Source organism: Channa argus, chromosome 1, assembly GCF_033026475.1.
Source record: "Channa argus isolate prfri chromosome 1, Channa argus male v1.0, whole genome shotgun sequence".
Lineage (NCBI taxonomy): Eukaryota > Metazoa > Chordata > Actinopteri > Anabantiformes > Channidae > Channa > Channa argus.
The window spans coordinates 27,272,658-27,295,970 of record NC_090197.1 but is presented as its reverse complement, the minus strand read 5'-3'; the positions used below and the strand labels follow the sequence as shown (position 1 = coordinate 27,295,970).

General features: G+C 38.9%; 1 protein-coding gene across 1 annotated transcript in view; it reads left to right on the top strand.

The window, feature by feature from the left end:
• The window catches only part of thsd7aa (thrombospondin, type I, domain containing 7Aa), an 88,136-nt gene that overhangs the window by 16,436 nt on the left and 48,387 nt on the right, over positions 1 to 23,313 (top strand). Inside the window, exons 2-5 of the mRNA XM_067510694.1 lie at positions 4,575 to 5,697; positions 12,797 to 13,045; positions 14,393 to 14,574; positions 19,204 to 19,359. Coding sequence (XP_067366795.1) covers positions 4,575 to 5,697; positions 12,797 to 13,045; positions 14,393 to 14,574; positions 19,204 to 19,359 — 1,710 coding nt within the window. The remainder of the gene's footprint in view (positions 1 to 4,574; positions 5,698 to 12,796; positions 13,046 to 14,392; positions 14,575 to 19,203; positions 19,360 to 23,313) is intronic.

Genomic DNA, 23,313 nt, shown 5'->3' with positions numbered 1-23,313 from the left:
ACATTAAAATACAAAACAAAAAACTTTAAAATGTAACAAGCAGAGGCATTTAAACTGTAACAGCAGAATGAGCAGCAGCCAGTTGCCCACATCTGCTTCACATTTCTCTCTTAATCAGTTTGCTGTTTCTCTCATTGGCTGCTGCGCCTCTATTTCTACCACCCCTGCCTGAGTCCTAGTGTCTACCTGCCACATTAATAAGTCCCCAGAGTTTATAGGCCTGCCTCTACTAGTTAGTTGGTCAGAACTAATGAAGTCTTTTGGATGAGAGGTGAAACATTTTTACAAACTACAGGCCATTTGCTAGTTAACAGCTCTTCTGTGATAACAATGACCTGGGTCACTGAGAATCCTCACAGCTATGAGGATATAGATAATGTACAAGAGAAAACCAAACACCTGAGCCCAGAGGGACACAAAATGTAGCATAAGTGTATAATAATATTGTGAACCGCTTTAGCACTCTCTCTTTTTGTCTTTCTTTCTCTCTCAGGGGCGGGGCCAGAGGGGTGGCCTCCCTCAAAATCTGTTTGGCCACCCCAGGTGCCACCCCCTGACAAGTACCACCCCTGACAAAGAGGTATGTAACAGCTGTAGAACAAAGTAGAAGAACTGACCAAATTTGAACCTAAAAAATATCATATAAATATATAAGCTTATTATTGTCAGAGACTGTGGTGGAGGAGGTAGAGCGGTCGTCCACCAATCCCACAGTTGTTGGTTACATCCCCCGGGTCCTCCGGTCACATGGCACTGAACTCCAACTTAGTCACTTCTGGTGAGCGTTGGCCACCTGTATAGCAGCTCCCCCATCGGTGTGTGAGTGTGTGTGGTTGTGAGTGCAAATGGGTGAATGAGAAGCAGTGTAAAGCACTTTGAGTCCCAAAAGGTAGAGAAGTGCTATAGTGCAATCATTTGCCGTTTATTATGTACATTTAAGGTGGCATCATATATTATGTCACAATTATTTTTTTTAGCAATTGCAATAGATTATGCCTGCAAAAGACGGATTTTTACCTATCCCCAATTGGTAATTAATATTTGGAGTTAAAAATGGTAGATATTACATATTCGGGATTTCTGACAAAAATAAAATTTATAAACACATTGTTAACCAATAATGTACAGGTTATTATTTCCAAAAATATTTTTAATTTGAGTAAAAAAAAAAAAACTTTCAATAATTTGTGTGTGTGCCTCAGTCTGGCCATCCCTGAGAAAAGTTTCTCAATGCGACCAGATCTTCTTTCTGTTTTTTTGAAAGATTGAACAAGCTTTTTTTTCTTCTTCCTTTCGGGTTTTCCCTTTCAGGGGTTGCCACAGCGAATCCTGTGGCTCCATCTAATCCTGTCCTCTGCATCCTCTTCTCTCACACCAACTTACTTCATGTCCTCTCTCACTACACTACACTATCTCCTCTTCCTCTAGACCTCCTGCCTGGCAGCTCCAACCTCAGCATCGTTCTACTGTTATATTCACAGTTTCTCCTCTACACATGTCCAAACCACCTCAATCTGGCCTCTCTGACTTTATCTCCAACACATCTAAGATGAGCTGTCCCTCTGATGTCCTCATTCCTGATCCTGTCCATCCTCGTCACTCCCAAAGAGAACCTCAACATCTTAAGCTCTGCTACCTCCAGCTCTGCCTCCTGTATTTTCTTCAGTGCCACTGTCTCTAAGCCAAACGACATCTCTGGTCTCACTACCTTCTTGAACACCTTTCCTTTCATTCTAGCTGATACTCTTTTATCACACCTGACACTGTACCATAACATCTTCTAGATGTTAATCAGTCTATAGAAAGGTTAAAAAGGTTTAAAAGGTTTTAAAAATAAAATTAGTATTGACTGCATTGTAAGTAGAGGTGGTTCTAAAATGAATTAGGGGCCCAAACTTTAGAACCACCTAATCTTATAATGCCTTCTAGTACGACTGCACTACCCCCTTTTATAAATAAACACATAGTAGAATTATCACCTCTCTGACACTTTCAACCTAAAAACTGATAAATTCTAATATTGTAAAAGTGGAATTCATGGCAGAGTCACTGTATTGAATTGCATTAAATTGCACAGGTGGTCATAATCTTATGCCTAATTGGTGTATGATGTGTTATATATATTCTGTTGTTGTACTGCTCCTTTATTCAGTCAATGTGTTTTGTTTAACTGTGTTTTGAGTTGCCATCCAAATAAAATATGTCACCCCTAAAAGGCTGTATTAATGCAAAAGGGTCTTACTTGTTGCATAGGTCCTAATAGTGTTTTGAGATGTGTATTTATGACTTTTTTTTCCCAAAAAGGATAATTTATCTTTATCTGCTGTTTCTTTATCCACTGTTTCAGCTTTGTGGTTAAAATTCTGAGTTCTGATTGTGATTTTAAATCTAAAAGTGTTGTGTTCCATAAATGTAAAATAAGATACACCTTTTATCGTCCTACAGTGGGGAAATTTCCATGTTACATCTTTTTACAATCAGTAGTAGCAATGTGTATTATAGTTAGTTCTTGTTCATTGGGAGCAACTCTGGTTGTAAAGTCTGATAGCATCAGGGAGAAAAGCTCTAATGTCCTAACGTGAATGTTTTACTGAAAAGATGAACCAAAATAGCTCTGCACCTTTGAACTTTATAGTTCCCACTCTGGTTTTCACACTTCACCTTTATCGAACTACATCCAGGGCAAGGCCATTTTTAAACTTAAATAATGTATTTAGGAATGAAAACTTAAAAAGTTATTAAAACCAAGCTAGGCGTTTGAAAAAAAAATCACAGTGATGGCATTTCAATGGTTTCTGATCCATCACCTTCAAAATTTGTGGTACAGGCTTGATAACCAATTAATAGACCTGGCCCCAGAGGGTCTCACAACAGGACAAATTTGCGATACAGTCAAAACACACATGTACATTTGACCTATTTCTTTTAAGATTCTTATTAAAAACAATTTATATTTATCATAATGGTGTTTGACATATGTCTAAAAAAGGCATCAAACTTGAGTTTGGAGTCCAAGATGACATCTACAGTAGATATTTGAATTCATTTGGTTACTTGTTTTTCTTTTAAAAATTTGTTTAAAAGTTATCCAGCACTTTGTTTCTTAATTGAAAAACACATTGAATCTGTTTTTTGCTTGTGTGTTGCCTGGCCAGCATGTTAAGGAAATAAGATGTAATCCATGCGTATAAAAGTTCAGTTTTAGTGTGATAGTCTTGGGTGAAGCATAGACAATATTTCTTGATATTCGATCTTCATTCAAAATCTGGCAGTGTCCAAGTGGAATTTAGAGAAATTAAAACAAAGCAGCCATGTAAAAACATGCCTTTTGATTCTGCACTGCAGCTAGGGTTTTTCTTTGGCCATGTTTTTCCACAAAAGACCTATGTCTGTTTTCAAAGCTCACAGTTATTCAGTACTGGTTTTCAGCTTGTCCCCTGCCTACAAATATTCCTCTAGAATCTTTATTGATATTATAAAATGTAGAACAAAATCCCCAAATTTCTCAGTAAATTGGTAAACTCTCTGGGATGCTCTATATCATGATCCTAAACTGTTGCCAATTACTTTTTAATTATATGTTCCACCAGATTGAAGAGATACAATGATTTGCAAATCATTTCAATTTTACACACTGTCACAACTTTTCTGGAAATGGGGTTTGTACAGAAAATCTAAAGTTACATCATTCCGCATTGGCTGTTGGGGAATGGGGGTGCCATGTCGTGAGGTAATGGGGGTTAAAACACATTACCTGAATTCCTAAGTTCTTTCAAGCATTTAAATTTGATGGAGATTGGCTAAGTTGCAATTTTACACAAACCTACCATGCAAGAGCACTGACCTACCAAGGCAATGTTTATTACAATCATGACAGAAAATCTAAATATAGAATCCAGTAAACCAACAGAAAGACATCCTCACAATATGGCACACAAAAACAAAAAAATTACCATGGCATAACGTCAACTTCACATTTTCTATTTCCAAAAGTGCTTGAGGTCCTTGAAGATTTTCCTTTAATCTGAAAGTACCTTTGTAAAAAGAATCATGTAGCTATAACAAAGTTTATACAGAGCAAGAAGCACCAGCAGTAAATAGCTGAACTTACTTGTTTAAATCACATTTAATATTTGTTTAAATCTGGTAAACCTGAGTGTATCTTAAATGTTGGTATCCTCCTTTACAGCAGAAAACTGTGCATGCATATCAATTTGAAACTAAACAAAGTACAGTTTAGCTAATAGTTTAGGTAATAATTTTATCTTTTGTTCACTTTCAAATAAGTACGGCTAACGTGGCATTGTCTGATTGTCTGACTGTTTAGATTGAAGATTTTTACAGTAATCTTAATTTAGCGATTTTGCTGTCAGATCTCAGCTGTCAAGTTGAATACAATATAATTATTATCTAAACTAAAGTAAGATTCAATTAATCAATCAATTTCTAATATACTACCCTTCTTTAAGAAGATAGTGCAAGTAATATTACTCTCATGAACAAAAATTATAATTCTACATCTTCTAATTCTCATTTTGATCTTTCTCCAACCCTTGTTGTCTTGGTATTTCTAGGTCCTTGGGGTCGTTGCATGGGTAGTGAATGTGGTCCCGGAGGCAGCCAGAGCAGAGCGGTATGGTGTGCTCATTCTGAAGGCTGGACCACTCTTCACACCAATTGCAATCAGACAGAACAACCGAACAGCCAGCAAAGTTGCTTCAGAGTATGTGATTGGCACAAAGATCTGTACGACTGGCAACTGGGTGCCTGGAATCAATGTGTCCCAGTGTCAATGCGAAGTGTTGGGGTGCAGCGCCCTACCGTGTGCACCCGGGGAGAGGAGGGGATTCAGAACCGTGAGGTGGGCTGTGTTCAGAAAGCAAATGGTGAACCCTCAGAGGATGCAATCTGTGAATACTTTGAACCAAAACCCCGCCTGGAGCAGGCCTGTCTTATCCCATGCCCTAGGGACTGTGTAGTAACTGAGTTCAGCATATGGACTCCTTGCTCTAAAACCTGCGGGATGGGCTTGCAGAACCGTATTCGCTTTGTTCTGGCTCCACCACTGTTTGGCGGAGCAGCTTGCCCAAACCTGACAGAGTTTAAGACATGCCAGCAAGGACCCTGTGAGGGGGAAGAGAGCCTATATACCCTCAGAGTGGGACCCTGGGGACCCTGCTCTGTACCCCTACCACGGCAAGCCAGACAAGCTGAGAAACCATCAAGAAACAGTGAAACCCCATTCAGGGAAACTGAAAAACTTTCCAAAAGGGGTAAGAAACAGTCCAGAGAGGGCAGAAAATCTCCCAGAGATGGTGACAAACAACATAAAGAAGTAGACAAATCATCCAAGGATGGTGATAAACTATCCAGAGATACTGAAAAACCAACTAGATCTAGTAGAAAATTAGACAGGGAAAACAGTAAACCCGACAGATCATTTCGACAAGCAGACAGGCCCAAACAACAGAAAAAGGCTAAAAACAAAGAGAAAAGAGGGAAAATGAGAGTGAAAACCCAACGGAAGTTAAGGGAGAGGGGCAAGGCAAAGGATCCTGAGACAAAAGAACTCATGAAGGAGAAGAGAAACAGGAATCGTCAAAACCGCCCAGGGGGAAAGTTCTGGGATTTGCAGATTGGCTTCCAGACCAGAGAAGTGACCTGTGTCCACATGAATGGGACTGTTGAAGCTCCCAGGTAAATGACTGAAATATATTTTCTCATGTTACCTCACAATCTAACACTAATCCATGGCTTTATCTGCAGTGATGTGTTGCAGGGCAGTTGGCTTTTAATATTTGCAACTTGTATTGCACTGAATCCATGGCAAATCTACAAAACAACAAATAAAGTGGTAGAATGTGGACAAAATTGTTGCTACTTTTCTGTTAAAGAAAGTAAAACCCCCAGCCACTGAAATAACTTGAAAGAAGCATTTAAACATGAAAACAAAGTAATGAAACGCCCTGGACAAAAATGATTGTACCCCTAGAAAAGAAAGAAATATTTCTCCATATGGGACATGTTAAACTAAAGTGTGTGCTGTAATTAGCATCATAGGTGTCTTAATACTAATCAGTCATTCTCTCTATTTAGACGGTGAAAAGTAGTCATTGTTCTGTTTGGTATCGTGATGTGTACCACACTGATCATGGACCACAGAAAGCTAAAGAGAGACTTATCTGAAGAGAAAATTATAAAACTATAGACAGATATGTTGAAGGTTAAGGCTATAAGACCATCTCAGCCTGATGTTCCCATGACGACATTTGCACATAATATTCAGAAGTTCAGGGTCGATGGGACTATAGCCAGCCTCCATGGACGTGGCCGCAAGAGAAAAATCGATTACAAATTGAAGTGATGAATAATACGAATGGTAACCAAAGAGCCCAGAAGGCTACCTTCAAACCTGAGACAAGTGGAGTGACCATTGTGGGTTTTCCTTTTTTTAACAGAAGGGTGCCATCAATTTGTGTGTGTGTGTATAAGCTGCTATTTTGTGCAGTAAGCCAAGAATAGCTTTGTGATGTATGAATTTAATGGTAAATCTAGATCTATTGTGGGTGACAGAAGGTAGTGCAGAAGGTACATCAGTCGTCCACCAATACCAGGGTTGTTGGCTTGATCCCTAGCTCTTCCGGTCACATGTCGAAGTGTCATTGAGCAAAACACTAAACCCCAAATTAGTTGCTCCTGGTGAGTGTTTGCCAGCTGCATAGCAGTTCCCCCAGCGGTGTATGAGTGTGTGTGATTGTGAGTGCAAATGGGTGAATGAGAAGCAGCGTAAAGTGTTTTGAGTGCCAATAGGTAGAAAAGCACTATATAAGTGCAGACCCCTTACTATTTATATTGTATGCCAACAAATATGGCTATTTAAATAGGAATATTCTGCTGAGCTTTACAATAACTTTCGTGAGCATTATGTAAAAGCAGGATTGACTAAAAAGTCAATATAATCACATTTGACATAGTGTTTGACTAATGTTCTTCCCTGTGTCAGAAGCAAAGACAGGCTCAATAAGGACTACTACCAACACTTTTCTGAAGGTATCATCATTTGTTCATGAGCAGATAAAGGTCATTGTCATATCAGCCATCTGCCCTTTATTTGAGGGTTTCCTTGGCCTGGTTGCTACGTAACAAGTAGTGAAAGGAATGTTGGCTCTTTGTAATATGCCAAATCATGTGTCTTAGCTTAGCAATAAGAGCAGCATCAGTGAGGGGGCTCTTTTGGCCCCCAAACAGTTGTTTATTTAGTCTGACTTTTGGGTTTTAAAATTTAGTCAAAGCAATGTTTATTTCTGTATTTTGTATGTGTGCATGTTTGTCAATTAAATTATTAAAAGGAATTACATAATATAGTTATTTAACATTATGTTTGTCATACAAACATCAAAAACAATTATATATATGTTGGCTGCTTTATTTATATTGAATGATGTAAGTTAGCATTTTCCCAAAACATTAATCACATAGCACACAGTCATCCACAACATATTGCTGTGAATAAGCGTCTGAAAACAGAGAAAATTAATTTCTCATGTTTGTAATGAAAAATATCCAAACCATGTGTATCACATTAGAGGGGGCGGCTGTAGCTCAGTTGGTAAGGGAGTCGTCCACGGACCATGTTCAATCCCCAGTCCCGGCTATATGTCGAAGCATCTCTGGGCAAGATACAGAACCTTCAACAGCCCATTCCCATCCCTAGCTGTGCCGGTCCAAGTTGCATTAGGAAGGGGATCCGGCGTAAAAGCGTTGCCAAATCCACATGTAGACAATGATCCTCTGTGGCGACCATGAACTCACAGGACAAGCCGAAAAGGACAAAAAAATAATAATTATCACTCAGATGTTGCACATACAAATTAAGCTGTTCACATATTGCTGTGTTTTATCAGTTCAGCCATCCATTCAAACAAGTTTCTCTAGCCCCTTTCAGACATGCACTGGAATTCAGACATTATCCAGACTTTATCTGGAGGTGGATTATGTGTGAACGCAAATTCGCAAATGCTCCCTAGAGAAAAATCCAGATTATCTCCAACCGAGCTTATTTGTGAATACAAGAGGTAAAGAACTCATTCATTCATACGAACACAACAAGAATTTGAACAGAAAGGACTGTCCGTAAGGGAAGACATGGAAATTGTCAAAGAAATAAAAGGAACAGCACGAGATTCTGTGGTATACGACCAGATTACAAAGCAAAACACTGCTACTTGCGCAGCTTTGTTTTTGCTTCATGTCCTGCCCCATGCTCAAAGTACCCAAGCACCAGCCCTTGTCCAATTACACGCAATATTTCTTCACATCTGTCATTTCTTTCTTTTGATCTGCTGTTATACAGTATATATGACCTTGTCTGTATGTTGTTATGTCAATATGTTGCTCATTTTCATGCCATTAGTATAATCAGATCAAGTTGACTCAAATTGTGAGGTTGTACTGAGGTCCAACACTGCTTGGAATGCTAATGTAAGCATGCAGACATTTTCAAAATGACAAAGGAATATATCTGACATTTAAATTGAAACAGTAGAATGATCACATTTGTCATAAATATATAATAGTACCTAATAAAGTGGTCGTTAAGTGTATTTCATAGTAAAGCTAAGTTTATCAAGTGACCCGAGAGACAAGTACTATTCAGACATGATGGTGTGTGTTCAGTGTGAAGCTCTTTCTCATGGGAAACTCGAGTTTGACTAAAGCCTGAAGTTACCTCCAAACTTAGTGTGTAGTTTTGCTCTTAGTATTTAAGAGCACAAAGTTTCAACCTCTATTTGTATTTTCTGTTCACTTTACTTTTTTTTTTTTTGCAAAGGAAAAATGAGGGTTAAAGGCTTTGGCTGCTCATTGTTGATGTGATCGCATCAAGCTAATGTTAATTAAATAAATTAAATATCGTGATAATTAAAACTATTCAGCACAGTTAAGGGAAATTACCAGCAATCATTCTGTATAAAAAGCTTAAATTTATTTTTTTATGATTAGATTAATTTAGAATAAACCATATTAAACAACATTGGTTTCTTAAAAGCTGATCTAACAATTCTACACACGGTTGCCCAATTTCCAGAAAAAAATCATTCAGCACATACACAATTGGATACACAGATTCAATAAATGTAAAATATAAATAGTCTTATAATGATGAGCTCATTGACAGCAGGGGGAAGTAGTTAGGTCAGTATAACCAATGGTAGCATTTTCATCTCTGACACCAGCTTTTTATCTTCCAAAATCAATTACATTGTAAACAGCATTAACACAAGCCTGCAGTAAACTGCTGAAATAAGGTTGATTGCCTTCCCGGGAATGAAGGCAGACACCAATTGCTCATTCTCTGAAGATAGAAAGATCTGCATCATGAGATCTGGATCAAATGTATAAATTTGGATAAAATTGACTACATCTTCCAAATCTAAATCTGGATTTTTCTGCACAAAAAATATAAAAAATTAACAAAGCAGCAGTCCCAGGGTTCAAATTAAACAGATTTGAGCCTCAATCTAAGTTTCCACTATCAAATCTGAATCGGCTGTTCTACCTGTGGTGGATAGAGACCAAGACCGGATGCTGTGAGACTTAAGAGGATCTAACAGGGTTGTAAAACTTTGGGTCAAATTTCTAGACTTTTTTAGGATACATTCAAACTTATTGCACGTTAAGGTCAGACCTGCAGTTTTAAAGGCAACAGGTGAACTGTGATCACTTTAGGAATGATGATTCTAATATTAGACTGTGGAAAACAACTACATAACTTATTTGTTTCATAAATCAAATTTATCAAATTTATCATTGCATGGAAAAGTCACAGTGGTTGGTGTTAAGATAAGACAGGCGGCAGGGGAGTTGCTCCCGCTGACACTAGAACCAAGCACAGTGTCTGGGTACACAAAATATGACAGCAGTCCACGGTAAATAAAGAAAAAAAAAATAAATCCAGGTAATTACTTTTACATTTAATATTTACATCACACAATCTGCTCCAATCTGCAGAATTTCAACCCGTGAGCATGTGTGTAGTTTGTCCAACAAGATGCTAGTGAGCTGTAGGCCTCTCGTTACAATTGAAGGAAGAACTAATCAAATAAATTATGAAAATATGCTAGGAGGAAAAAACTTCACAGAGCCACGCAGACAAACAATGGAGTCAAACCGTATCTCCAGTATTAAAATGCTGCGCTCTCCCAGTTTATCACTATACAACTGTGAGACATTTCACTACATCTCTGTAGTGAAATTAATAATTCCATTCATTCCAAAAAGGGGTCATCACAGCCTTCATGTAACCCTGTCCTCTGCATGTTCTTCTCTTGCACTTACTAACTTCATATAATCTCTCACTACATCCATAAATCTCCTCTTTTGTCTTCCTCTAGACCTATTACCTGGCGGTTCCAGCCTCACCATTGTCTTGAACACCTTTCCTTTCATTCTGGCTGATACTCTTATCACACAACACACCTGACACTTAGTAGTTTTAAAATCTTGCACCTTCTTTACATCTGCTCCCTTTAACCTCACTGTTCCACTTCCTCATATTCACACAGATGTGTTCTGTGTTGCTGCAACCACCCTTCATTCCTGTATTTTCCAGAGCAGACCTCCACCTCTCTGCCGATCCTTTATACAAACCCACCTCCACCTTGAACTCCTCTTTCACACCTGCAGCATACCTCACCATGGTCCTACAGCTCTCATACATGTCCTGCACCACTCTAACATACTTCTCTGCCACTCCAGACTTCCTCATACAATACCACAGCTCCTCTCTCGAGCTGTTTTACACAATAGCTTTAAGTAGCTGAAGCCTACTAGCTTTAACTTACAGGCTATCTTGGTTAGCTTTACATTAGAGCCAACCAAATAGACTGAAAATGAAAATGGGTTAAAATTTCGCCATAGAAGCCATTTACATTATGTTACAGCTAATGCTATTCATCACATCTTATGTGCGGACGGGTAGCAAACATAACTGTAGTACAGCAGAGGAGAGTAGGTGTCAGTTTCCGCACTTACAGCGGTGGAAGAGGAGACTGTTTCCTCCTCTGCCAAACATTTACTTGCCTTTGTGAAAACATTTTCCCTATCCTTTGGTGCAACAAATTTGTTCCACAAAAAGCGGCTTTGGGCAACTCCGTTTATAAGTTGACTGCTGCCTGCTTTATTTTAATCCTGCTTTAGTGTCATGAAGTACTGATTACAATCCTATGTGCTACCTATTAGCACCTTCCTCCTTCATCTCACCTAATCGCCTGCACCCATTTTCTTTTAAGTTATGGTTCTTTTGGAACTGAATGAAATGACAAATATGGCTGTTTTTGCGCATAACACGAAAATTCAGCAACACTAGAAAAGCTCAGATTTTTAGATTATGCCATTGTCCGTATGTAATAACTTACAATGGAAATTAAGCGGCCCAATTTTGGCAGATTCGGTTGAGAAATGTGAAGATGTGAAAAAGGTCTATACCCATTTGTTTATTATGGTAAAATGGCAAACACCATAGAATAAAAAAAAAACAGTTAAATGGTAATTTCTTTCTTTGAAAAATGGAAGAATGGCATTGGCATCCCAGCAGCTGTAGCGGTCTGCAGTTAATGTCTGCTCTTTTCTTTAATTTGAGAACAATCTTTCACTAATGTTTCCGAGATTTTTTTTACGTGAACTCAACCCATTTTAATTGTAGATTATGGTTATATCTATTAAACTGAATTAAACTGACTTGTCTCTAATAATATACATGAGCCGAGAACGGCCAGGAATGTTGGTATCTTTTTATTTGATAATAGGATAATTATCCCATTATCTTGGGATAACAACTTTTTTATTTTGTCTTGTTATCTCGAGTTAACATAAAGTTAACAAATTTAGCTAAATCCAAATCCTACCAACAAAAGCTGAGACATTCATTTGGATTTAGCTAGCCAGTAATTCCGTTGACATGTGTAAGGTGCCACATAACATAACATTACATATCCTTTTCTGAGATGCAATCTGTGTAAAGGAGAGAGAGATATAAGGGATAAAAGTGGTCATAATCTGTTCACTGAAGGTAGAGCGGTTGTCCACCAATCTCACAGTTGTTGGTTCAATCCCCGGCTCCTCTGGTCACATGTCGAAGTGTCCTTGAGCAAGACACTGAACCCCAACTTAGCTGCTCCCGGTGAGTGTTGGCCAGCTCCATAGCAGCTCCCCCATCGGTGTATGAATGTGTGTGTGATTGTGAGTGTGAATGGTTAAATAAGAAGCAGTGTAAAGCGCTTTGAGTGCCAATAGGTAGAAAAGCGCTATATAAGTGCAGACCATTTACCATTTACCATATGTTGTTGAAATACAGCAACCTGTCTAAATGTCCCACTTTATGAATGTTTATGCTCCTAACCATACATATACAGTAATTGTATTCCTTGACAGAGAAGTTGAAACAGTACTGCAATCCATTGTTACTGTGTCACTGTGTGGCACAGTGTAAAGCAGAAATAGTGTTAACCATTTGCAAACTACTTACATTTTTTGTGAAAAACATCTATTATATGCTACAGTTGTGCTTTCACATTTGCAGCACTTATTTATTAGTACAAACTAGAAACATGTTTATTAAAAGTTCGTAACCACTTATCCTGTTCGGGTGAGCTTATGCTAGTTCACCAGAATGGGTTGCCAGACTATCTCGCGGCCAGCAAAAATTCAGTTGCAATTTTGCAAATGAATTGAACTAGCAGCAGCACTGTTGAAATGCTCCTCTTATCATCTGGTATCTTTTTTTTTTTATCTTCTACAGCCTGTGTTCTCAGGAGTCATGGCCAGTGACATTCCAGGCTTGTGTGATGACCAAAGACTGTGATGTGACTGAATGGTCTGAATGGTCAGCTTGCTCAAAGAAGTGCTACGACGCCAACAGCCCCAAAGGTGAACGCACTCGTACCAGGAAAGTGAGCCAGTTCCCGATAGGTGGAGGAAAAGATTGTCCAGAGCTTCAGGAGAAGGAGCCCTGCAGCCCCCAAGGAGATGGAGTTCCACCCTGCACTGTGTAAGTACTTCAACTTTGTTGAAGAGATTCAGGGAAATGTGAATTCTTGTTTAGCTACAGATCAGGGTAATAATTTAGCCTTAAGTTATTTTTTTACACTTTTCTCTAAGTCAGAACAAAGGCCAAGCCTATTTAGTCTACACATATTTACAAATGAATCCCTCAGCAAAATGCAATTGCATTTGCAGTTTACTCTTATAGGAACATAATTTTTAGGAGAATGAAGGAGAGTGAACATGTAAGTGGCACAACAATTAGAGACCCCTTAAAGAATTATTTGTTATAGAGCAGAATTAAAACTTGATTAAATCTTTTTTGATAAAGTCTTAAGTTTGTAGTGCTTACAGTTTTCTTGAGAGGTGTGAAGACGATGTGCCACATCTATAAAACACAACCAGACAGAACAATTTGAGTGAAAAATAAATTGTTTTCCCATAAACCCCATTTTGCAACTTTCTTATTAATGCCAAAGTTGTTTACACAGATCTGCTGGTTAGTCTAACAGCTGCTAATAGCTTCTCCCTGACTCCTGCTTTCTTGATGTGTTGAGTATTTTCTCTTCCTCTTTTATTGATAATTCAAACATTGTCCCAATATTTTCCTCTTAGGAAAATCCTCCACATGGAGCACAGCCATACTGTCCTCTATTTGCTGGATTTGTTGAGTTATGGCTGCTTAAATCATCTTGTTCTTCTTCTTCTCCTGTTTTTATTTTACAAGCAATTGATGGAGCATTGCCGCTACCTACTGAACAGTAGTGTGGCTCAAGATAGTAACTGATCAACAACATGCATTTTAATTCTTCTAATTAAATCAATGTCCCTTAAGGAAAAAACAACTGTTAACCCTAATATCAAATCTTCTTTTATTGATTTCAAGTTGTATTTTTAATCTTTCTTGATATCTTTGAGCATTCTATAATGTGTATATTCTTATGAACCATTTAGTCTTTGTCCACGCCTAATCTTAAAATGATAGCTTCCTTTATATTTGTCCTGCAAGTATTGCTACACCTGTCTCACTTTAATTTCATATAACGGATGTGGAGCATGTTTTCACATTCACATGGTAGCTATACAGTGTAAGGCTTCACCATAATAGTTTAACAAGTGTCTTCTCTTACTATGTACTGTTGGCAATACTTGATATTATTAAAAACACAGATGTCTTTGTCCTTGGTTTTTCTGGATGCCTTTGATAGTTTAGAGCATGAAAGGGAAAGCTGTCCAGCCAACACAGAGTATTGGGAAAATCTTCATGAAACCAAGTCCCTGACAAAGTCTTTGCTTCTTTTTGTCTGTCAATATACTCTGACTAAAACCTTCTTGTTTCTAAATGTGCTGTCAGTTACAGTTGGAAGACCACAGAGTGGACAGAATGCAGGGTAGACATGCTCCTAAGTCAACAAGACCGCCGCCGTGGAAACCAAACAGGTTTATGTGGAGGTGGGATTCAGACCCGGGAGGTCTACTGTGTCCAAACCAGTACTGATACACCACCAAAACTCAGCTCACTGAGAATCAAAGAAGGTACATTTCTTAGATTGTTTCCTTCTTCATGTTCATGTTTGATATTACTTTAATTTACCACAAAACAATGTTTACCATGAAATGGTTTCAAACTAGGGTAGGTTTCTGTCATGTTAACCAAATGTGACAACAAATATTAAAACAAATTAAAACAAATATGAAATATAAGTGCTTCTCTAAGCTCACTATATCTATCTAAATCTCTATCTATATCTATCTATAACTTCTGGGGGACTGGCAGTGAGGGGAAGGAAAGTTTCTGCTGAACTGGGAGAAAATGTATTTTAACCCTCTGATGGATCGCTGCAACCAATAAGCTCCTGAAAGCTCCTGACAGAGTTAATCATACCTGCCAGCCAATCAACACAATCACCTGTAACTCATTTTGTAACAAAGTAAAACACACACACACACACACACACACACACACACATACACAGAAGGAGAGACAAAGTCTTAGGAAAACAGTGTCCAGAAAAGAAAAGACATTTCTTATTTACAAATAGAAAATACTATCTGCTGACAATGTGCCAGACAATGTCTGACATGGACACCGTCCTCAGTAGGCAATGATGACAGGACATAAGCATGTCATGCAAGGATCTTTAGTGCTGTGGCTAAATTGTAATGCCAAACCAAAACTGACTGGCTCAAATGTATACAACTTAACAAAAAAACAAACCCTCGTGTGAACATTTCTTTGGAATTTTAGTTCTAAAGAAATGTGAAAATAGTTTATCAAGATGAGACTAAAAATAAGTGTTTGGACGTGTAAGTGCTTGATTTAAAACTGAAAAGTGAAGTCCATGTTTAAAGCATTTTTCAATGTGGGTTTATTGTTTCATGAGTGAGCAGTTTTGTGGCACTGCCTTTAATATTACCCTGAAAAATACAAACTAAATATGCTATGCCAACCTCTTCCTACCTTCCAGCCAGAACAGTAGCAAAGGTGGACTACTGAAGTGTGCTTACATGTGACTTTTTTTGAAAGTTCCTTTTGTTATTCGGGCTAAAATTATAACTCTGCTAAAACTGAGGCAGCAACATTCTGTTATTGTAAGGTACTAGTTTTAGGGTTGGAACCAATAAGGCGCTTGACACAACTACTCAGTTTAAATAAGGTTTATTATAAAATATAATAGTTGGCAAAACAGAATGGAGATGTAGTAAGTCCTTCCTCTTGCTAGATGGTGCTCTCTCCAGTCTATGAGAGAGGACACGAAGATGAGCATCTTGACAGTGATTTGTGGGATGTGGGGTCTGAACATAAAAACAAAACTTACTAGAGTCAGTGGGAAGATGAGCGGGTCTAGAGGAGAAGCAAGATTCTTATGGGGAAGAGTGGAGTATGGTCCTGGTAGAGTAGATAAATCTTGAGATGCGGTGGGGTTGAGTAGATAGGGTAGAGAAATGGTGGGAGGGGGGACCGCAGGGGAAGATGTAGTGGTCTCGATCTGTAACACTGGGGCAGGCCAGGTAGTGAGCATGTGGAACGTAGCTGTGGTGAATCTTTAATCCCTGATAGTGAAGAGAACTCCAAATTCCCATTAGTGATATAATATGCGAACTCCAAAATCCGTTTAGTGACTCAGTGCCCTAGTGCAATAGTCTTATAGCTCTGATTCTATAATTAAGTGACACAAACATGGTTCTTAACACTGGTATGATAATTCTTGCAGTGGATATTTTCTTGGTGAAGTCCATGATACTAGATAATGTCTTGGTCAACAATGGTACACATGAAAAACCTTACAGTCGATATTCACTTGGTGAAGTCCTTGATACAGGTACCTTGAACACATGATGGGTATTCATCTGAGTTCCGCATTAGAGTAGTAGCAGATAATCACATAGCTTGGTAAAAACGTAACATGGCATGATCAAAATGACGAGGTAAATCACATGGTAACAAGGGCTTGTGAAAAACTTGATCCCTCATGGGCAGATAACAGTACTCATAATCCTAGTCATTCTTTAGGTTGGCAACAGGGAGTCATTTGTAACATTAGGCTGCAATCTCGGGTCTTTCAATCAGAGCAGTTCCCTTCACTGGTCTCTGTTGCCCTGCCTCTACCCCAGAACCTTTCCACCCTCTATACAGCCAATCTTCAACTTAACCTCTTAAAGACCAAAGTTCTAGTATTTCCAGCCATCCCTTCAACACAGCACAACACAACTTAAGCATCAACATTGGGTCTCAGCGTGAAATCTAGGGGGTCATAATCGACAGTCAACTGAGCTCCACTGACCACATTTCCACCATTTCTAGGGACATGCAGATTTGCCCTCTACAATATCAGAATGGTCAGACACTACCTCTCAGAATATACAACCCAACTCATTGTGCATATCTCGTCTTGATTACTGCAATGCCCTGTTGAAAGAGTTACAAGCGTGCACAATCAAACCCCCCCTGATGATCCAAAATGTGGCAGCATGCCTAATTTTTAATCAGCCAAAAAGGACATTTCACCCCACTCTTCAGCTCTCTGCACAGCCAGTTACCAAACTCTGCACGCTCCCAATATTCAAAAAACTGCTGAAAACAGAACCTGAACCAAAAACAAACAAAAAAAACTTCTTCTAATAGCACCTTGCTTTGATGTTTTCTCCTTGACTTAGATTTTTCCTTGCACAGAATGTGCATTCTTCATGCCTTTTGGCTGTTGTCTTTGCTCTGTTCAAGTGCCAGTTGTTGGATCTAAGAGCGATGTGAGCTGACACAGCAGTTGGTCTTTATTGCAGCTATTTCTTGGATGTTGGCTTGGTGTGTCACGGCCCGAATCAAATTATAATCAGATTTATTGGCCAAGTATGCTTACACATACAAGGAATTTGTTCTGTCATTGGTTGCCCCTAAGGACATGTTCAAGGAGTATAAAATGAAAAATAACATAGTAGGGGAAAAGAAATCTACAGACAGCGTAAGAATGGCCTAAAGAAGGCAGATCTAGGTGCAGTGTACTTGGCAGTTCCAGCACATAACTTGTTTACTTAAAGTGCAGTGAGTGTGGATGTTTTTTTGGTTGCATTTAGTGGTTAAGGGTTAGTGTGTCCAGTGTATACAGTAGCAGGGACAGCAGCAATGTATCAGTAAGTATGAGGTCAGCTGCTAATGAGTGCCTGAGGAGAGAAACTGTTTAGGTGTCTAGGGGTTTCGAAAGTGCTCTGTACCACTGTCAGAGGGGAGAAGCTTGGAAAAGGTTGTGTCCAGGGTGATAGGGGTCAGTGGGGATTTGTTTGCCTGCTTCCTGTCTCTCATTGTGTACAAGTCCTGGAGAGTGGGCAGGGGAGCAGCAACGATTCTTTCTGCATTTCCTACTGTCCGTTGCACTCTGTACTTGTCCTGTTTGGTGGCTGCTCTAAACCAAACTCTAATGGAGGAGCACAAGACAGACAGTTTAAAATTGGCTCAGCAGCTGCTGTGGCAGGTTGAAGTTCTTCAGCTGTCTTGGAAATACATCCTTTGCTGAGCCTTTCTGAGGATAGAGTCAATGTTGTTCTCCCAACTCAAACCATGCGAGATAGTGAACCCCCAAAATTTAAAGGATTTCACAGGTGACACATGCCTGGAGGATATGATGAGGGGAGGCAGTGTAGGGGCAGGGTTCTCCTGCCTGGAGGATATGATGAGGGGAGGCAGTGTAGGGGCAGGGTTCTCCTGAAATCCACTCTCATCTCTACAGTCTTGAGCATGTTCAGTTCCAGGTTGCTTTGCACCACAGTACCATCTGATCAACCTCACGTTGATATGTAGTCTCATCATAATCTCAGATGAGGTCAATAACAGTTGCCGTCTGCAAACTTTAGGAGCTTGACAGTCGAGTAGCATGAGGTGCAGTCGTTTTTGTGTAGAGAGAGAAGAGCAGAGGGGAGTGGACATTTCCCTGAGGAGCAGCAGTACTGGTTTTCTGTATGCTTTTTTTCCAATCCTTACCAGACGCTTAGCTGAAAATAAATAAACAAAAGCCATGCGTATGTCCCCAGGCTGTTCAGGTGTCTTTTACTGACCTTTTTGCTCTGTAGGCAAACTGCAGGGGGTCTAGCAGGGGCCCTGTTTTTCAGGTGGTTCACTAGTCGTTCGAAGGATTTCATAACGACAGACGTCAAAGTGATCGGCCGTAAAAATACTATATAACTAAAATCAACCATCAAATTTAGGGTATTACTTGGCACTACTACCACAGGGCTAAATGACTACAGTCAGTAGTTGCCATGCTCCGTGCCATTTCCCATACACTGACAATTACTATTATTGACTATAACACAAGACCACTTTCTGTATACCCACATTTAAGTGGCCAAGCCACAAGAAATCTATTACAATGTCAAAATGACAATTTTTTGGATACTTTTGGTTTGGGGCCAAAATGGAAAATCTGATTCTGAGGGACAAGAAACTGGAGATAAAACAGAATAAGTCTTTTAGTGTTTGCATTGCTATAAATGACAAAATTTGTGCAACATAATGTGGACACTTGAACAATTTGTTGGTTTTAATAACTTAAAATTTTAAATTTTTCTGTTCTTTTTCCTGTGTCCTGTTTCATACTCTCAGGAAAACCAAATTTTCAACACATCATCAATCCTTACAGTGTCTAACAGATCTTTTTTCTTTTGTCTCTATAGCACTGCAACCAGTGAACAGCGATCTTTGTACTGGAATCTCCCCAAACACCACCCAACTCTGCCACATTAGTTGTCCTGTAGAGTGTGAGTTGTCTTCGTGGAGTGGCTGGGGACCCTGCACCTATGAAAACTGTGATGAGCATGGAGCCAAAAAAGGTAATACCTCACTGTGAAAATCATAATTTCAGAGTCATAAATAAAATATAAATAAAATAATGTAAGAAGTTGCGTGACAACCTTCAATTATGAAACTGTGATTATGAAACTGTGTGCAACCCCTAATACAATGTTTTACTAAATAAGGACATTATGGAAACCAATATTTAGGTACCAAATTAATACAAAACCTCTGACTGTGTGATTGTGACTTCTCTGACCCTGATGAAACAGCATAATAACCTTACAAGCATAGGTAACACTAAAACATGTAGAATGCTGGTCTCAGCAGGAGCATGTCCACTGCATGCATATCAGCATATAAACACTGGGTCCGAGGCACCCTTGGCACGCGGCGTCTTAAGAGCTGGGCAGCACAAGCTTTTACAGCCCATGAACTGAAGCAATCCAAGCCACAAGCCTTGCTGGTGGAGAGTTTGCTCAGCTGTCTTCTTCTTCAAACGGAGAGGTGTCATAAGTGTAGGTTGGGAGATGGCGGTCTGGAGTCCACATTCAGAGTCAGAAGAGGGCCATTGTAAGAGGTGTCAGGAGAGGGGGTTGGAGGGCCACTACAATTGGTGGAGGCATTATCAGGAGGAGGAAGTCATCAGAGGTACTGAGCACAGTATCAAACTTTGTTGAACTTGTTAAAGAACAAGTCCAACTCATTTGCCCTAGCCACACTACCCTTATCTCCTCTGCCAGCCGCTCCTTATAGCACCTGTGATGGTCTTACAGGTAAAATACTGGGTAAATTTGGGGAGTGTTTTGACAGTGGAAACATGATTAAATTCACTCAAGATTATAATGAGGGCATCTTCATCTTTCATCCCCATAGCCAAGCCAGCCAGCTTCACCACTACCAGCTGATCTCTGGAGTAAACAATGTGCTGTTGTTGAGTGATGACTGGGTGGCAGAATAAACATAACAATCCTATCCTTTCACTGCAATTCTGCCAAAGGTCAAAATTCACCAAGCAAGCATGCTGCAAGGCCGTACTAAAGGACGTACAGAGATATAAGAAAAACTTAATAAAAAACAAAATACCAGAAGGAGCAATTGGAACATGCAGGATACACCTTGGCACATGCACACTGTCGTGGGCTATGACTGTTCCATACTCTTGAAAGTTGTCTATTCTTAATATTAAGTCAGTTCCCAGATGCCCCTCAATAAAACTGGTGGAATAAGAGATAACTGGATTTAACTTTTAAATCCATTTAGATACATTTGGGTGATTTGGCAAGTCTCAAAAAAATTCAGGAATATCCTGAATGGACAGCAAACTGGTAGGCCGATATTTAAGGCCGATTTGCCACACCCTTTGCCTGCATGTATATTATTACTGCAGACTAGATTCCTCTAATGAGGCAAATATAAATATATAAATACTTCTGATGTTAACATGGAATTTAACAAGGGTTTTTTGTAGCCTTGTGCTGCTCAATGACTTATATGGTTTTGGTTTCTATATAGTGCACTACCTTTTATTGCCTCATTTTGAATAAGGGTACTGCTGAGTGTCAAATTTCATGACATTTCCCTCAGCTCTTATTTGCGCATTGGAATGACATATGCACATTATCTTATCATACAGTGCAATCTAAAATACCTACAGTATTAGAATGTAGTATGAAAAATCTGTAATGATGCAAATATCAGTAGTATACTGTAATTTAAGTGTGGTGAGCTGAACGTAAATACACCCAAAAAGAATTGCAAGGCAACAAACAAAACCTAGGATAGTGGCAAAAACAAATAATATAATTAAAATTTTTACAGTACTTGCTTATTACATCATCAAGGAACTTCATTTTACAGATTCACAGAGATTCACCAACAAATCCCTTTTGAGCAAGCACTAAGGCCACAATGGAAGTGAAAACTTCCATTTAAACTCCCATCTGACAAAACCAGACTACAGGTGGCCAACCGTAAGCCGTGATCAGTTAGGCTACGTGGAAAGGGATATAAGCAAAGAAGCAAAATTCCATAAACAAAACACTGGGCAGGTTAGCAGGACTGATAAATGCATATTGGCAACAGAGCTTCAGAAAGGTAGGGAGAAAGGGGGCACAACCATGGGAAAGAGAAGACACAAATACATGCAAACTAACTAAGCTAGAAAGAGCAAGGACATAGGTAAAGGACTACTAGAACCACACTAGTGGACTCCAGGATATTGTGGCAAGATGTTTCAATGCCTCACTACACAAAAAACAAACAAATAAAGAAGGTTAAAAGGTTTTTCATTGGCTTTTATACCAGATAGTTCTAGTCTATTTAAAACGTATCCAATTGTATAATGCAGACTTTTCTGACCGAAATAACTATGGCATCATAAAAAAACCAAAACTTGTATTTTCTAGCTTATTTTGCCAGTTCACATGTAATACTAACGACATGGGCAGCAAATATCAGCATTTTTAACCTACCTTCAAAGCTTGTGAAGCAACAGTTATCTATTTTTAACACAATTACTAAAACCGATTAAGAGTTAAAGAAAGATTTAGTCATCCACTATTAGAACAAACTAAATCTCAGTCTGATGTCCAATTTACGGCAACTCATAAGCAAGAGTAGAGTCAAAAGCAAGAAACCAAGTCAGTGTTAGTTGTGTGTGTTAACAACAATCTGGCAGCGAATAGAGGGGATCAATAGGTATTTATACTGTGGCAGCTGAGCATGGACATGGCTTGTGTCAAAGGAGGGCAGGTAAACAGCAGAGCAGAGGAGAAGCAGCCTGCCTCGCTGGTGATGGATGAAAGTTTAAGGGGATTTGCCAAATAGTCTATGAAAAAACCCAAAATAAAAAAAAAAAAGAGAAGGACATAAATCATGACATTTCTTTAGAATAAAATACATAAATCACTTAACTTAAGGAAACCCACTGATGACTGTTGATTGCTCTTGCAATCAAGAAGGTAAACAAATTTAATATTTATTAGTCACACACAGTCAGTTAAAAAAAAGATTGAATTGATTGATTGAAAAAAACGCTAACTGCTTTTAATTTAAAAGATCAACAGCTTTTGGCTTGCCCTTCAGAGGTCGCCACAGCGGAATGAGATCCTTCCTGCCGCAACCCACCTATTTTTAATTAATATAGATAACCACTTAAGTAAACCCCTATTTCCACTAAAGTGGGGATATTGTGTAAAATGTAAATAAAAAAAATACAATTATTTGCAAATTATTTAAAACATATTTTTGCTTGTAAGCAGAATAATGACAACATAAAAATTGAGACATTTAATAGCTTTTAGAACACATGCTTACTTTAAATTCGATGCCAGCAAATCATACACATAGTATTTGCCAAGGACCATTTGCATTATTTACAATTGGTCAGTATCATGGATGGTTTATCGATGTAAAATTAGAATTTTATTGTAGCTCAGTTGGTAAAGGCACGCGTTCATGGACCACAGGGTCAGTGGTTCGATCCCCGGTCCTGGCTATATGTGGAAGTGTCTCTGGTCAAGACACTGAACCCCTAACAGCCCATTCCCATCCCCAGCTGTGCAGTTGGTCCAAGCCCAGTAGAAATTGGGGAGGGTTGCTTCAGGAAGGGCATGCAGCGAAAAAACTGTGCCAAATCAACATACGGACAATGATTCGCTGTGACGACGCTGTGGCACGGGAAAAACGGAAAGGACAAAGAAAGAAACAATATATATATATATATATATATTAATGAACCATTCAAGGAATCTGAATAAATCTTTTTACACAAGGCGCACAACCAAAAACCAATACTGAACTTAACTGAGACTTTGGCGTCTATGCCAAAACTGCACTAAAAATAGACACACAGGTCTGTCTGTGTCTGTCACTGACAAGTGTGAATTAATGAATTTAATGTTGATTGATATATACAGATTTCAATATAAAATACATCTTCTGCCATCCAAATTATGTCTTATTCAGGAAAGGCATTGCTTATTTCAGCA